The sequence below is a fragment of the Gallinula chloropus genome (assembly GCF_964237585.1).
Source record: "Gallinula chloropus genome assembly, chromosome: 4".
Lineage (NCBI taxonomy): Eukaryota > Metazoa > Chordata > Aves > Gruiformes > Rallidae > Gallinula > Gallinula chloropus.
In genome coordinates this window covers 67,598,303-67,616,091 of record NC_140088.1, presented here as the reverse complement: position 1 = coordinate 67,616,091, position 17,789 = coordinate 67,598,303, and the positions used below count along the sequence as shown (strand labels likewise).

At 39.1% G+C, this 17,789-nt stretch overlaps 1 protein-coding gene across 3 annotated transcripts in view; it reads right to left on the bottom strand.

The window, feature by feature from the left end:
• The window catches only part of PDLIM5 (PDZ and LIM domain 5), a 116,770-nt gene that overhangs the window by 30,231 nt on the left and 68,750 nt on the right, over positions 1–17,789 (bottom strand). Inside the window, exons 5-9 of one of the 3 annotated variants that reach the window (XM_084262656.1) lie at positions 17,304–17,320; positions 15,264–15,281; positions 14,788–14,960; positions 13,314–13,350; positions 11,658–12,691 (exon numbers count right to left, since the gene is read on the bottom strand). In XM_084262656.1, coding sequence (XP_084118782.1) covers positions 12,598–12,691; positions 13,314–13,350; positions 14,788–14,960; positions 15,264–15,281; positions 17,304–17,320 — 339 coding nt within the window. In that variant the 3' untranslated portion in view covers positions 11,658–12,597. Of the gene's footprint in view, positions 1–11,657; positions 12,692–13,313; positions 13,351–14,787; positions 14,961–15,263; positions 15,282–17,303; positions 17,321–17,789 lie in introns of those variants that run through there. The other 2 variants (XM_084262655.1, XM_084262654.1) reach the window with 2 other exon arrangements.

Here is a 17,789-nt window from a genome sequence, read left to right as displayed (position 1 = left end):
TTTTTAACAAGTTTAGAAATAATATTTTTAACCTCCTAATAACACATGGATGTTTATTTCCAGCCATTCAACTTGCATTTTGATAAATCCAATTCTGATAAGATCTTTTGGGCAGGCTTATACAATCTCTGTATAGCTCCTTGCTGGCCCAGTACATAACTCTCCAGCACAGATGGTTAGAAGAGCAAAAGAGAGAAAAACCTCCAAAACTGCACTTTAATTATGACAGGATGAAAGTAACTCTCCATTGCTTGCTACCTTTCCCTACAGACAGCAACCAAATGGACCCAGTTTGGGAATCTCAAATTTCCATCAGAAATCATCATAGAATCATAGAACTGTCTTGTTTGAAAGGGACCCTTTAGATCATCAAGTCCAACCATCACCCTAACCTGCCATCCACTACTAAACCATGTCCCTCAGCACCACATCTAACTGTCTTTTAAATACCTCCAGGGATGGTGACTCCACCATTTCCCTGGCCAGCCCATTCCAATCTCTAACTGCTCTCTCTGTGAAGAAAGCTCCACCCCAGGATCAGTGCAGGACACCACAGCAGGGATGATGCCAATGGAAGTACATTGCACAAGCTTTTGTGGGCAAAGAGGAACCTCAATCTGCCTAATGCTCCCAAGTCATGCCAGAACTGTATGACTGGTTTTTGGCACATGGGCAAATATAAGGTAATTGGTCTCATCCAGCCTGGTGTAGCGGCAGAACAATTTTGCCCTTACCTGCAAAAAACTCCTTAAATGTACCCTTAAGACCCATTAGATAGGACCAGGCTGCATGCCTGCACAACTATGGAGCTGCTGAAATAAAGCTGGCCTAAATATCACTGTTAAAGAAAAAAAGTTGCTGACAGCATGTCCTGGAATTCACCCATAGTATTGGAACTCCTGGAGAGGTTTTCCCTTTGGATGCATAAATATTTCCTAATGAGTACCATTCACAGAAAAAAAAAAAAATATTAGCATTTAAGGCTGTGTTATGTCACTATAATTCTGCTAATATTTTTTTTTTCTTTTTAAAGTGGATATGCCACATCATTAGAAATTTTGATAAAACTTAAGATTGTATCTAACAACTACCATTTGCTCTCCTTAGGTTAAGGATACTTTAGCCTTTTCTAGTGACCAATATCAAATTGGAAGCCATGGAATGTGAGGGAAATAAGTGATACTTCTTACTCAAGGGAAGTTTCTACATTAAGAGGATCTCAGCCCTACTTCCAATTGGGCCTTATCTCTAAAGGGTTTTACTCTTCCAAAAATGCAATTAAGTACATGAAAACTCAGAAATCATTCCTTCCTCAGCACAACTGAATACATAGTGTCCTGTAAAATAAGCAGATAGATTTCTGCCTTTGAGCCTGAAGTCAATTACATCAAAGCAGCTTTCCACAAAAAGCGAGAGTTAACATAGTTGCAGGCACGAAGTGAGAACAAGAAGTCCTGTGCACCGAACAGAATCAGCTCTGGAACAAAAGGCCTGGAGAGAAAATGCTTTCTAAAATATCTGTTTGCTGCACTGCATGCCAGCTGTTTGATTTTATACATTAAAAGTGAGCTTTGAAAAACAGCAGCGCTCTGTTCCTGGAGCAGGCTAACATGCCGCTTACTTGCTCAGGCAACTGCTACAAATAATTCATCTGTATAGAGGTTTTAAGCCAGAATATCTTGTTTCTTCTCCAGTCAGCCATTCAGAGTGACGGTGTCTCCCTCAGAGGTTCATGACACAGCACAAACAGCACCATGCATCTAAGAAGGGTGCCTGGTATCAGCCCAGAAACCTGTGCTTAGTGGAATGGACTTACACAAACACTGTGGATTAATTCTGCAGAGGTGAAACCAGTAGGATTCGGGGTTGGTGACCTCATGCCAAAGACCACAACAGGCAGACAACAGACACAGACTTTGAAGAAGCAGCCAGGGTCTTGCAAGTCCTAAGTGCCAACCATGCACCGCACTCAGAAAATACCTCTTATTCTTCTGCAACTCCAGGGCACTCGTGGATTTCCTGGAGGGCCTGATGGCCTGCAGAGAAGGCTTAGTGACAGGTGTGATGAGCAGGGCATCCAAGAGCGAGCGGTAGACGCTAGGTTCGGAGAGTCTAGCAAGCGTTTAAGAAGACCACATAAACAAACTAGGTGATCAAAGTTCAAGTTGTCCGAGACCACTGAAAACCCCCAAACCCTTATGAAAAGCTTGGAAGTCCTGTAGCAAAATGGAGAAACTGAACCTAGGGTAACAGATGTAGAAATTATGTCTAAATAAGGAGGTGGCACGCTACAGGGCTTGTGCAAGACAACCCATTGGGGTGTGAGAATATTTTTATTTTTATCATTAATAAAGTAAAATAGAAAATATTTTGAAAACCTATTTTATTAGTTCCTTTTCAGATCCTTTTTTATTTTGTCTTTGCCTATATTTTATAATGCACATAATATATTAGTACATTAAGACATTTATATAATTTAGAAATACGTAAGTATACATATATTGCATGCTCAGAAAAACTTTGAAGTCTGAAGAACTTTAGACCACTAGTCTAAGTAAGCCTTTATAAAAAGTAATGTAGTAAAAAGTTAGATGGAACTCAGAGAGTTATGGTCTTCAAGGATCCAAAAGCTACTCAAAGACAGAGATTATTCTTTGTCACCTATGTGACACCATTTCTATTTACAGTTAGTTTACTGACTGAACTGTGAAACAGTTATCACGAGGATCAGAAAGGTGGGAATCCCTCACCAAGGTTCAGAGCAGCAGTTTGGACCTAAGCTAAAGATAGGGCATGGAAGCCTTGGACATATTCTAAAGACTTCTCTGCCATGCTATTGTCAAAGAGTTGATTTCGCAACCCTGCCAGAGCCTAATTATTCTTGTGTGAGCTTGAACTTTCTTAAGCCAAGGTTTTAAATGTTGCTTTAAAAATTGATGTCTACCTGGCCCGGACAGCAATGGCAGTAGATACGGCAGCAGCAGCCATGCTCTTAATTTTTGATCTCTTCTTGAGAGGAGAAAGAACGGGAAAAGGAGCAGGTCCAACGTTAGGCAGACTTCCCAAAGAATTTTCCAGCAGTACTTTGCTAGCACAGAAGCTTTGAGCCATCAGAGGAGAAAACAGAGAAAGCAGGAAAGATTGACAGTACAATACCAGACCATACTAACTCCTGAAAAGTTATATGATTGTAGGTTCCCAGCTACAACCTCACAGAGATGCCAGGCAATGTATTAGCCACTGGAATACTAATGTAGAAAACAGTAGTTTTAATTTCACTCACAAACAAAACTTTCCCCTCATCAAGTCAGCATTCAGCATCTGTCAGCCTTCAAATTCCCCATCCCAGAGTTTGCCTGGCACCCCTGGTTCATTCCCATCAAACTCCAGGACACTCCATGTGGATCCATCTAAGTCTCCACAGTGCTGACACAGAGCCCTGAAGATCATTTAGCTTCTCCTCTTTTTCATACTTAATAATAATCATGAAAAACTTTGGAATATTTGCTTATCCAAATTCAGCAGTTTTAACTTCACCCACCTTTACAAAATCTAGCATGCTCTTCACCCACTTTTCATTTTCCCTACTTATTTTCTGGGTTGGGAGGAACGTGAACAGGCAAAACACACTCCCAAAAAACCAAAACCATGAAAAAACAGACTGGCTCCAAAATAATTTCTACACTGGTGAATCTATTCAGGTCTTACATTAAAATTTCGACTATCCACAGACTTGCTGTGTATTTTTAAAAATAATTTCAGAAATCAACTAAATGCTTAAATACACAACTATACTATATGACTTCTCAGATTTAAATGCAAAAGCACTGCCTGAAAACCTTGCTTACACCTAGATAGCAGTCTACTTCCTTAGGAGATTTACCTTGTATGACTTGGAGATGTTTTAGACTGACAGCTTGAGGCTTTACTGAAAGAATTTGTTTTGCAAGCAGGCAGAGATGCTTTGTGTCTACCCAAAAGTAGTAAGAGAGGACAAGTCATTAGTCAAACACTTACTACATCTCTGACATTAACTAGAGCTCCGTAACCTTTTAAGGCTTTTTAAAAGCCCTTCTTTCTCATAAAACAAAACAAAACCCCACTATAGTTTAATATCCCAGACTGTTAATTACCGAGGGAAGCACTTCCTTTCCCTGTTGGTAAACACTATGCTCTGGATGTCTTGTCAACTACACCATTTAATGCTTGGATTCTTCTACAGACCTCAGGCTACTGGACAATTCAAAAATACACATTTTATAGCAAGAGTGACTAACTTTTGAAAGCCCACTGAATAAAATGGAGAAATTCAAAGCATCATACATTATGTACACTCCACTCTGCCTTCCCCCAAAAACCTACTTCCACATTTTGATGATATATACTCACCCCATATCACTAACTTTTGGCAACTAAGTCACTTTCCAACACAATCTCCCACCCATGACGTGTTTCTCTGCCACCATCTAAGGGCCACTTTAGCTTTTTAATTATTTTTTGTAACTGCTGCCTAAAAGCTACCTGATAGCTATGCAAGTTTCCAGAGAATCACGAGGAGACACCTGAAAGTTGCTCCATCATGACACCATCATTAATAGAAAAAAAAAAAAGAAAAAATAGGTGAAACCATGTTAAATTATTGTTTCTGATCACATCTTTTTAACACAGCTGGCTTGGATGTACCTGGTTGGAGCAGGAGGCAGCCCACGAGCTGTTTCCACTGGTGGGGCTGCAGAAGGTGCCTGCATGGCTGCGGTGGTGGGTAGGGGGGCCTCAGAGGTCTGTGTGGCCACAGTGCATTTTGCGGGGAGAGGAGGCACTTTATCAGCTGTCAAAAAGCTTGTAGCATCCGAAGCAGGCAACTCCACAGTTATTTTCCTAGTTGATGTTCATTCCACAAGTAATTATAAGGAAACAGCATATGGAGAAGAAATCTTTCATTTTATTAAAAATACCAAACAGTAATGGACAACTCTATCTAGCTGGTGTTCTGGCATATTCTGTAAGAACAAGTGAGTTGCCTTTGAAGGCTTTTTTACTTCCCTAGGAACCCAAATAGTCATGCCCTAGGAATTAGACCATGCTGAAACTCATGCTTTGGGGCATTTTTACAGCTAAAGCTTGAAAGCTTAGACCAGGTTTGTTTAACCACAAAACCCAAACTATTAGGACAGTTTAAAGTAGTTGCTCAAAAAAAATAACAAACTTGAACAAAAGCACAACCAGTATATTAGAAACTCTACCTAGTGTAAGTAGATGTCTCTTTAGATACTGTGGCTACTTGGCTGATAGTACTTAAGACCTGAACAGTTGCAGGGTGATGAGGTGAACTCTCGGATAAGGCTTCCAAAGGGTTCGCAAACAAAAGTTTTCTGAAGTAAAAGAAAGCAGAAGGACAAGCAGAATTCACCACAGGAAAGCAGCATTTTCCCTGTCCCCATAATTTACTATTCCTTGCTTGTCACCAAACCAAAACAACCATGAAAGATCTGGCTGTTTCAATTCAGTCACTCTGAGACCTCTTCTCCCCAACATGATGCTCGTTTTCCCCATTAAATGAGCAACTCCTGCTCTTTGCAAAAAAAGTTCCTTTCCTGGAACTGCCCTCAAGTTCTCCAAAACTTCATAAAGCTTCACGTAGATGCTGTATAAATCATAAAAAGGGCTTTGAAGAAGATGATGAGAAGGGGGATAAATCACACTGGGTATATCCTCCAAAGGGAGGACAAGCAAAGAGAAAGCTGACTCAATCTCGTACATACTCATTACATTTCCATTTTTCACTTGCTTTGGCAGTATCTAGAAAAGGGGGTGAGAAATTACTCTTAGTGATTACAACTCCTGCAGAAAACATACTATACTGCTGTCTAGTAATTGGAAGGTACTCAAAAAAAGTCAGGATTAATACCTACTGTTCAATACTAACTCTTTGTATTTTTGACTGTCAGGAATATTTCTGTTCAAAGAAAAGATAAAAGTAGGTATGACTGTAAAAAACGTGAACATAAAAGAGAAGTCTAAAGACTTGCTGGTATTGGATATGCCTTATGTTATATATTTCTCAGGAAGTGCCAGATTCGGAGGTTTACACAGGCCAAAGTTGCCAGGATGACTATTTAAGATGCTTTTTTTCAACTTTCTGAAAAGGCTGTAGATGCTCTTAAATATTTTACTGTTAAACTTATAGGAGGATATTATATATATATGAAATTGAGTAATAATACACTATAAATTACAGTAGTTGGCTGTATTACCATATGACTACTTCAGGCTTTCAATAAAGAACTAAAACTACAATAAAAAAAGTATTACACTTTCTATTATGAAGTCTGCCTTAGGAGCAGAAAACCTAACTTTAATGCAGTAATCAAATCCAGATCTTTCCTATGTTTCACAGCAAGTTCTTTCTCTTTCTTGGTGGTTCATTAGTGGGTGGTACAAATCACAAAGTCCATGAAAAGACGGAGCCTATCAGGAAAACCAAGACCTATGCCAGTCATCAATAACATATGCAGGGCTTTAGGGGCATTTCTACTGACCTTTGGCTGGCTCAATTCTACACCAATGGCTCCATATGGACTTCTGATAGCTGCCATTTTATTTGGACCTCAGCTGTGGGTGTACTTCCCACACAAAAGAGTGTTATAAAAGCAGCAACATCTGCTTGGCATCGCAACATGACCACCAAATGTAACTTCTACACTAATAACCTCTCATTTCAGGACAGAATCAAGACTACACAGCTTTGACAATTTATGTTCTCATTCCCACACTCAACAATAACCCTTCCTTCTAAGGCTTTGTGGTAGCTGCTGAGATTTCTGTCCTTGAGTAGAAAACACTCATCTGTATTTTGCTTATTTACATCAATATACTGGGTCTCACCCTGACCCACTGTGAATGTTGATGTCCCTTCCCATTTCCTGGACCTCATTTTAAAGTTGCTCCATTGCTAGGTTCATTTGGCTAAATAATAAACTTAGGTCTTGAGTGAGAGTAGTTTTAAATTTTCTCTCCCTGGGCACAGATACAGAGCTAGGATTTAGAAACAACTCCTTGGTACTCAGAATGCAGCAGCTGTAGCAGTGTCTGCAAGGCATCTGCAGCTCAGTAGGTGCAATTGTACTAAAATTTCAGTGGTAGACATGAAAATCAATTATTAACGTAGTACCTTTTCCCCTGCCTTTTTCACCCCAGGTTTTCTACTTAATTTAAAAAAAAAAACCTGAAACAACCAAAAAACCACAATCAATCACAACACCCCCCCAAAAAAACCCAAACCACCATTTAGCTTTTGCATGAATTTGTCATCTTTGGCCACTCGGAACTACTCACCCCATCTGCTTCCTTGGATTTAAGAGAATGTGCTGCTGAAACCATTGCAACCAAATCTTTTCTGCATTGGCTCAAACCAAAGGCTGCCACAAAGGCACTGGCCTGTTGACCAAGCAGCCTCTCACATCACCACCATCCTTTCTTGACTAATCTCACATTAGCTTATGTACTCTCTTCTCCCAGGCATCAAAAAAGCCTTCAAAAGACACTGCAAGAAACCACTCCAGACATTTCATTGTGAGGTTTTGTCTCTTTCAGCTGGTTGAGACTGTTGTTTTAAAGGGGAAACTGTCAAACCTAAGTCTTAGTATTAGATTTCAAGTTGCAGAAAGCACACATGTATGGGCGGTAACATATTCCTGTCTTCCTTTTCACAAGGAGGAGACTATGCCTAGGACTCTGGCAGGAACAGACCCTGTTCATTCAATTCTCATTCTTAAAGGAGCAGTTTTATGTTGGAACCTCATGTTAGTGCAATGAACTCTAACTGCCTGGAATTCAAACTCACTGTGAAGCATCTGCATCAGAAAATGTTATTGACCTTCAACAACAGCATCATAACCCTCCAAGTTACTGTCACTGCCTTACATCCAAAATTACTGCTGCTGTCTGCTACCCATAGATGACCTCTAAAGCATCACCAGTATGCTAAGATAAGTACCAGTGAAGCTATCCAAGGCCAATGACAGGAAACTTGCCAGATAATTATCTAGCTTTCTTTGATTGAATCACAACACAGCACAATGTTATAAACAAAATAACTCACTTCTTAAAAAACTTTTTTTGTGTTGAAGAAATCTGAATTCACATTTGAGCTGAGACCACTGAAAAGTTACTCCATCCAGGTGACAGGGTGGAAGCCCACTGACAATGCACCAGTAACACACACTCAATATTGTGTCTTATTTTAACTGGTATCCATAAGACTGTTCACAAATCTGCTCAGCTTTCTTTCATTTCTCTTCTCCTTCCCCCTCTTACCATTTCCAGGAATCCCCTCATTTCTGGCAGATTAATAAAGTCTGTTTTAAGTGAATAACAGATAACCCTCTCTTCCCCCAGACAGACAAATTACAGGCTATAACAATATATAGATAGATCGTTAATTGAATTGAACCCCCCTCCGTATAAGTTACCTCCCAGGAGCTGCTGCATCAATGTGTTCAGAAAGTCTGGGAGAGGGGATGCTGCCAGGGGAGGACTCTGCTATTGGTAAAAGAGCGGCTGCAGGTTCTTGTCTAGCACCGTTTTCACTCCATTCACAGTAATAAAATCATATGGAGACACACAGAGAAAGATATTTTTAATCCACATTGAAAGAGTATACCAAACAGGAGGCATTGTACATGAAAGTGTTAGCGAGTTGGAAAAAGAAAAGTGTGTTTACAGAAAAATACAAACAGGAGGAGAAAAGGAGACACAATACACTTAGGAAGTGTCACGCTTTCAGTGAAGTTTGAGAAGTGTTCTGCTGCTTATAAACTCAGAAAGCCAAGTGGTACTTCACATTTGCAACGATGGAACACATTTAGTACTACATTATGTAATGGAAAACTTTTAGGAAATACTGGAAAAGGGACATAAGTGCTACTGGGATTCACTCCCAAAGTTTGATACAAGTTTTGCTTTTAGGGTGTTAGTTTTGTGAAGGTTAGACTATATATTTCTCAGTATTTTTTCATATCCTTTCTTTTTTCCAATTGTGATGGGGGAAAAAAAAAAATCTAGAAAACGTTGTATTGAAGCCCTGTACTTGAAGAAAAGTACCCATCAGACATCTCACTGTAGTAAACAAAAATAAAAGTGAACTACAAACTAAAGAGCAATCACAACCAAAAGTTATAAGCAGACTAAATTAGCCAGGGGAGTAGGCATTGATACTTTTTTTTTTTTAAAAATAATATATTAGCATGCAGAATTAACTGTCTTAATAAAGTTGGGAGCCTTAAGAGCTGAAAATTATTGAACAGACTTAGAAAAGGCCAGCAGACAGGCATCATAGGTGGTAAAAGTGTGGATGGAAATTCTGGTACAAGTGGCATCTTCAAAGACTGAGTAGCTAGTGAGTCAGTATTCAGTTTAATAAACATATCCTGGGCTCCTACTCATTGGTCAGATCTGCAGGTATGCTTTACTGAGGGGGGAATAAATACATGATTTATGACAGGTTGTTTCAAGACTGACCAAAAGTGGGACAAATGTTTTCCAGTAGCTATCGCTTATCTAAACTGCAAATCTGAAAAATCCAGACACATCTTCACTCAGGACACTACAGTTTAAGACCATAACCAAATCTGTACCTGGCTGGTCAAAAGGAGATGGTTAAAAGTAAACACCTACAACATACTTGGAAATAGTGTGCTGCAAAATTAGAACCAATCAATTACTAAAACACAGAAATAAACTTCACGTGAAGGCTAGACTTTGCATTTCTAAGCTTTAACTAACCAGTTTAAGAGTTGCAGTTTAAAACATTTGAGCGAGGGCTTTCTATATCCTGTCCTGCCAGCTTGGACAATGCCTGAAAAGTTGAATATTATTAAATAAGGATCTTTATCTGTAGACTGCCGATGGAAGAGAACTTTCTATCCCATTTTTTGTCATACTCATCCTTCTAGGTGATCTCTTAAATGGTTTTTGATATAATAAGCTTACATTCAGAATTTTTTTCCCCCCCAAAAAATCAACTGTATGCTGGCAACAATCAGATTGAGCTACAGCATGTTATCCATGTCAAAATGTTTTGGAAACAGTAACGAAGTCCAAAATTTAACATGAACAAGTACTGTGCAATGGGGAGAACTGGGTGGAGAGACGGCATCTTTAAAGCAATTAACTTAATTTCACACCATCATAAATAATTTTTTAGACTAGTGATTTATGATTATGAATGTATAGGATATAATTATGGCAGCCTTTCTTGAAGTATTGTCATATCCTTAATAGATAGGCTCCATGACTACGCATGCTTAATTTTAATAAAAACAGAGGCTTTATACATTGAATTACTTGGAGAGGCTTTTTCTTCCATTACTCACTAAACAATGCACTCTTCAAAGTGATAAGAGCTGGTAAGATAGATAAACATAATGGTAAGTTAAATACCAAAATGAAGATATTCTCATTTCCTGGAGACATTAGCAACACCTAAAAATACTTGAAGGTGAAACCATTCTGCCCTCATGAAGAAAACTTAAAGAGCGGGCCTAAGTGATAACCTTGCATAGTTTTCATGGCATTGATATCCTTTGACACTCCCACCTTCCTTTTCCATTCATTAAAAAAATAATCTTTAAACCCAGCAAACCAATTTTAATGCAGTACTTCACATTCCTACTTTAACAGGCAGTACTCTATCAAATTACTGTATTGTAGTGTATGTGCACTCAAGAACACGCTTGGGTTTAGTAACACAATACTCACTACTGAGTTGCAGGATGGGAGAAGGAAAGTCAAACTAATTGGCACTTATCAACACAGTGTTTAGTGAATTTGTTAAAGTGAATAATTTCCCCCTACTGTCCCCAAGGAGTTCACTCAAAAGGTGTGCAAGACATGGCAGGCCTCAGTCCAGCATTACACTGGTGCAAATCTGATTGTACTTTGTGCTGTGCATTGTTAGGCATCCATGTTGGGGACTGTTAGTATTAGATAATTTGGCTATTACCTGAGGTCTCCATTTTCTGTTTGGCTTTTCCTAAAGATAAAATGACAAATACTGTAAGCTACTGCTGTACTATATAGACACATAAACCATCTGAAAAGGAAACACAAGCTCACAATGCTTCCAAAGGTCTCCATTCCTTTCAGCTTCCCAAGTTGTGCAATAAAAAAGCCAACCCCCCTGAGCCTACAGAAGTGTTTGCAGTGGACATCGATCTACCCACAGGACCAGTTCCACCTGAGAAGCATGTACAAGCCCATTGCAATGGTGCATATTAAGAAGTTATTAAAGTTTGGGCTTTTATATATGCTTTACAGTTCACCTCTGATGTTTGAGACTTCTGTGACGCAATGTATGTTAAAAAAGCTGGCTGAATTTTATTTAGTAGACTTCTTACTCCTTTAGCTCCCCCCAAAGGGTCAATCATTTTATTGATTTCCACAAGTCTTGTGGTCAAAATTGACATAACAAACACACATTAACATAATCAGGAACTCCACTACAGTGATAGTTTTGTACGATAGAGATTGTTTCTGCTACACAGCAGAGGTGTAAGTTTCTCTTACGATAACCTGTGAAGGTGCAAAGCAATTTCAGCTGTGTGCGTGAGAAGACTATTCAAGGAGTCAGAGAGACTCAGAAGAAAAACAGACAGAGCTAAGATAAAAGCAACTTTTATTAAAATACTCTTCAAGCTTCAGAAAGCATAAATTAATGAATGTGTAGCTACTATAATACATTATTTTACAGGAGAACCGAAGGGTCATGAAGCTTTTATAAACACAAGAAAGCTTATGAGCTTCACTCTGAAATAAATAAATACTACTATCTTATCTTGTTCTTGTTAGAGGATGTGTGTAAGAGCTCTTACAGGTACACAGAAATGTTCTGCTCAATTTTTTCCTGTTTCCCACAATATGAACATTTTATTAGCTTAAGCAGCAGAATCCTTATAGCGAGCTTGCACTTCGATTTGCAACATCAGAAATTTTTTAAAATTTATTTTTAATTGCTTAAAAGTAGTCTGTCGTCTTGCTCTACTTTGTAAAACATTTACAACCACTCTAAAATCGACCTACTGAAAAAAAATCTAGTGAAATCCAAGATAACTATTCTGGTAAGTACAAGAGTTTGAAATAAGTGCATACAGTCCCTCTTCGTCTTCTTCCCTTAGCCCCAAAAATCGAAGTAATAAAAGTTTCTTACTCTTTTGTTCATAATTTTCTGCTTTCTAAAAACCTACGGTAACTCAAACTCAGCAATGCAAAAGACTCCTTTAAGGCAAAAAAAGAACTGCAACAGCCATCTCCTCCCCCGCATCAGGAGATGCAGCCACCCAAGTTGTTCTGTTTTAAATATGTATGTTGTGTCAACTAGTGATGAGCACAAAAACATTTTCATCTCATTTTTTACACATCAGTAGGAAAGTGTTAGAAAAGTATAGAAAAGGCTAGAATTTCTCTCGCAGCAAGGCTAGTGAAATATGTTTTTTCATTTGTTGTTTGTTTTTTGTTTGGGTTTTTTTTTTTGCAAAGCAGATGGAAAAGAAGAAAGGAAGAAAAAGTGTTTGTGTTTTGCTTTTGCAACTTGGGTAAAAATCACTGGACATTAAGAACACGTGCTGAGACTTCATGGTGCCAGTCACGTAATTTTGTATATTTGGGGCTAAAGACGTGGATGGGGACCTTTTCCCTGTGGAAAGAAGCGATAGAAGAAAAAATAAGGAAGAGAAAGAAAGTTTGTCTTAAGCAGTTTCACAAGCGAGCATGCAATCTCCATGCACTCACTACTCCTATCTGCACATTGCCTTCCTCCCTGTCAAAAACATGGGCCCTGTGTTAGGCAAGGTCAGTAGAAAAACTCCCTCTGATTGGAAGAACCATTCAATTCAGCAACTGGTTGGTCTCCGTTTTGAACTGTGCTTATCCCAAAGCAAGGAGACAGCTGACCCTTGTTCGCATTCCCGAACGGTAGTGCTTCCCAGCTATGCCTTGCCACCCGATCCATGCCCACAAATCAAAAATGCCTGGTTAGATTTAGGAAGAAGAAAAACACATCACCAAGCTGACCTTGCACAGAAAACCAAACCAATCCAAGTTTACGGAAAACCTCAGACTCTTGCACAAATATTAATACCAGACTGCACCAACAGATTTATGTTTCTATGCAGAAAGACATCTTGATTTTGACATGCTGGAGTAGAAGGCAAAAGAAAGCAGCAACATTTTAAAAATACCCAGATGACACACAAATGCACCAAACACTATCAGTTAAGGCATGCAAAAAGTAACAGAAATGTGAAAGATCAACTCACTTAGTCTTCTTTGCAGCTTCATGTTCTGGTTCTTTCACTGTAAGAAAACAGAAGATTTTTATCTTCCAAAGGCAGTGAAGGCACCGTGCGCTACACAGTGAGATTCTCCCCTGTGCCAATGCATTCGCCACAGCAGGAAACTACAGCAAGGCTCGTCAGGACACCTCGATTCTAAATACACCCCAGTGAGGGACATAGAGAAATTAGGTTTCTCTATAAACTTCAAGATCCCCTTTGCCAGCAGGATTGCCAAAAGGAGGCTCTGCAAGTCTCTGCCCTTTCCTCTGGCCCATGCTACATGTTGGCATCATGAAAGGCAAGTTGAGAAGGTAAAGATGAATGGAAGTGGGGAGGCATTTCTTTGGATTGGGTTTATATCAGGTGATAATCCAAGCATCTGTCTACAGCCAGACTGTGACCCATCAAGGTGCTAGAGGACTGCACACAGGATTATGTAAATTCCCAGGCCTGGCTACGTCTGGTAAATCCAGTTACAGTCACTTGCTTGTAGTATTTGTCAACATGATTAATTAATCAGTACTGGATGGAATATTATTTGATGTTCAAATCACATATTCTGCTCTTACAAGGATTAATGAAGAAAATCCAAAGACGGTCAGTGATCCATTAATGGACTAGCACAACGCGGGACCACAAAACAATCAGGTATCTGTCTAAATTTGGAATATTTATCATACATGGAAAATAATCCTTATTTGGGGAGATGTCACCATTGGCTTCTCGACTAATTCTGCCAGAGAATCAATACTTGATTTAATCAAATCTGTCCCTGGGGAGGGGTCCAATTTCCTCATTGCTGCCTTTACTGCAGCACTAGCTGTGAAAAGCAGAATCATCAAATCGTCCCCTCTACATTAGCTGCTTCAGTCCAAACATGGCTGAGCTCAAAAGAGCTCTAGTTGGCACTTCTGACATCAACATTACAGATCTCAGCCAAAGTACTATAACTGACAGCATAATAATGTGAAATTGAAGTTTAGCCATGAATTGTATGTCTGGAAATGCCCTCTGCATCACCTGTTCCAGTCCACAGAACATGAAATCACACCACCAGAGAATAGAAGCATGCCCTGGGAATGAACTAAGGAGCTATGGATATATGCTTCCAATTGGGTAAGTCATTGACAGCCATACAAAGGTAAGTGATCTGCAATGATTTGCTATATGCCTAAAACCAGTTAATCTTTCTGAAGCATTAAATTCGAACAGGAATGTCACCATTCTGGTGACACAGGAGGGGAAAGAAAAAACCAAATAGGTATTTGTCAACATCTTTGGGAATAGAAATGGAACTTTTTAGAATACATTACTATTCAACTGAATCCAGAATAACATCCAGTAATGTGCACGTCCTCAGCTATTTAGCAACCGCAGGACTTCAACAAAAATTTTTTTGAAAACACCAATCTGTCCACAGCCACTACTTGAATTTTATTTATATCAAGCTACTCACTATGATCGGTGCCGGTGATTTGGGCAAGGATGCGGAAAGAGCGGGACTGGGTGGTGCCTGTCCGGGGATGCCAGTCTTCAGTGTCTTCGATCAGTCGCTTCTTGCTGGCATCACTGTGAGTGGGTGTGTGGTAAAACTCCGTATAGGTATCCACAATGTGCTTCCGTGGGGGGCTGTGTGAAGAGGAGGAGAAAGTTGTGAGCAAAAGGCTTCAGAGACCACCTGGGTTGGGGTAGCTAAAGAGACATGGGCAGAACTGTGACTTTTCACTGTGTTTAAAGGCAGTTTCTGTGTTTGGATGCAGACGTGCAGCAGTGAGCTCTACAGGCACACCTGAATACAGATTCCATCCTCTGAACCAAAGCCAGCTTTATAATTACTCTAACTCGACTGAAATATTTTTTCTTGTTTCACTGCCGGAACATTTGGAACAGTAAGGGACAGTATTAGAGACATTTACATGTTTAAACCTTTACCGTTTGGGTGGGTTTTTCCTTGGAGATGACAGAGTAAGACAGCAAGAGAACGGTTTCCCAGCATAAACAGGAAAAAGAGATAAAGAAAACAAGAAATAAAGTCAGAAAGTTGAAACAGAAGGGCAGCTAATTATTCTATTGAATTAAGTTTTGTGGAAAAGATCACCAAATCCCGTTTAATAGTGATATTCTTATTCTACTACCAAAATGGTAGCACAGAACACCCATACTTAAAGCAGTAATTTCCTTACAAGAATAAGAGCAGGGTCATCTACTTAGGTCAGATCAGGTGCCCCTGACAAGTTTCCTCCTTTGTTCACAAGAGGGAAAGCACTAGCTCTGCTCATGGGCCACTCAGTACCCTGTCTTTTTCATCTGCCAAAGCCTGGGTCAGAACCAGGCCACCTGAAAGTGTAGGTAGTGATGTCTTGGAGAGTAATGTGACATCCTCTCTGAAAGTCAACGAAGTGGGGAAAATTTCCACACAATAGCCTATCTGCTGTTACCAACCCCTGTGCTAACAGACTGGCAAGAACATAAAGTTTTAAACCTTTGCTTTCAGTAACTGATATAAACAACACAATGGCACTCATCAGTTTAGAAAAAACTGACAAGCTTTGTCATGTACATGCAGGTATCCCTGCTTACTGCAAGGGGGTAGGACTAGATGACCTTTAAAGGTCCCTTCCAACCCAACACATTCTACAATTCCTTGTTACCACTTGATGTTACCACTGAAGGCTACGTTTGTTATCCCAAAGCATCAATCTTTAGAACCCTGTAAACATACATTTATTTTTACATAATTTACAGGAAATCAACTGTGCAAAACAGTTGACAAGTCCCAAGACATAACCATTCTACCAAATTTATTCTTTTTAAATCCCTTTAAAATTCACTGCCATTTTTGTTGCTACATCCCCACTGTATTTTTTATGTGCAAAGTATTTCTCGTAAAGAAAGCTGGAAAACAAGAATGAGAATGCTATAAAATATTAATTGTCAACGAGTAAGAATTAGGCCTGTTCAGTGGAATGCATTAGTAAATACTTAAGCTTAAAAGAACACTTATTACTTAAATTAAAAAAGTGAGAGGCATCACACAAAATTATAGCAAAAGATTGCATTTACTAACACACGGTATTAGTAAAATACAAGTACCTAGCAAAATTACTAAGAAGGGGAAGGATATAGAAATAAAACCAATGGTATTTACCAGGATGGAATATGAGAGGTACAGAGAAAAAAATAAGTAAAGGATCAAAACAGTTAATAGTGAAAAAAAGTGAAAATTAAAGCAGTAATTAAAAGTACAGAACTATGTGGAAATGCAATTATTTAAATGCAGTTGACCGCATTCTAGGAACTACCACTGTCAAGTGAGTAGTCTTTCACATTTTTTTGAAAGTGGTGTTATAAACAAAATATCCTACTGACTTCTCTTATGGATCCTACTGGTCCCTTTTTTTAAGGCTTAAGAGTCTACTGGTAATGACTCGTTGAGGCAACAAGGTGGTGCCAGAGACAAAGGAAAAATCCAACAAGACAGACCCGTAACAGCCTTGAGGCAAGGGGAGAAAAGACAAGACAATAAACCTCAGTCATATTTAGCATACTTAACATATACTCATCACAGCATATGATATAACTCTTCTGTTTTGTGAATTCAGTATCTGGCCCTTCAGTCCTCAGTCTTCAAATATTTTTTTGCTTTTATACTGTATTTCACCATTCACTAGCTGTATTATTGACACCAATTAGCCAAATATTTCTCAAAAATACACACAAACACCACACAAATGTTTTGTGGAATAAAAGCACGCTGTATAATTTAACACAGTGAGAAGCAAAATCACATCATGTCCAATGCAGACAAAACCAATTACTGCACTAAGAAGTTACTAGGAAAAGCTGAAGCTGTTTTGCAAAATTTCAATACAGAACTCTGTAAGAGCTATAATTTTGCAAAACAAAAATACATGCTGGTTATTCCAACAGGAAAAACGACCATAATTCAACTCCAGTGCTGTCGATACTAACTTTGTCACTGTTGTTATCTGCAAGGGAAAAAAAGTATTTGATGTGTTAATACATTCTTTGCTTTTTGAAATATTACAGGAGTTTCCAAATCCAAGCTCTGGTAAATCCATATATCACGTAAGTCAAACTTACAATCATTAAGAGAACCTACAAGGGAAAAGATTTAGCTCAGCTGAGCTTAAATTGACTGAAGTGAACATCTTACCTGTTTTAAGCAGCAGGCACATTTTCATGCAAGAGTTGGCAAGAAGGTCTTGATAAATGCTTAATTGCACGCAGCCTAGTGCAGGCAAATTGCTTGCTTTCTAAGCCAAGACTAAACAAGGGAAACAAAACTTCCTTCCCCATTCTACTGTGAAGGCAAATAGTTTATATTCTGAATATGGTTTGCGGGGAGCCAGGAGGAAGGGAGGAAATTCTGAATAAAACAAGGGGCTTGCCTGAAGAACGGCATTTGCTCAGCGGTGCTATCTATGAACAAGATAC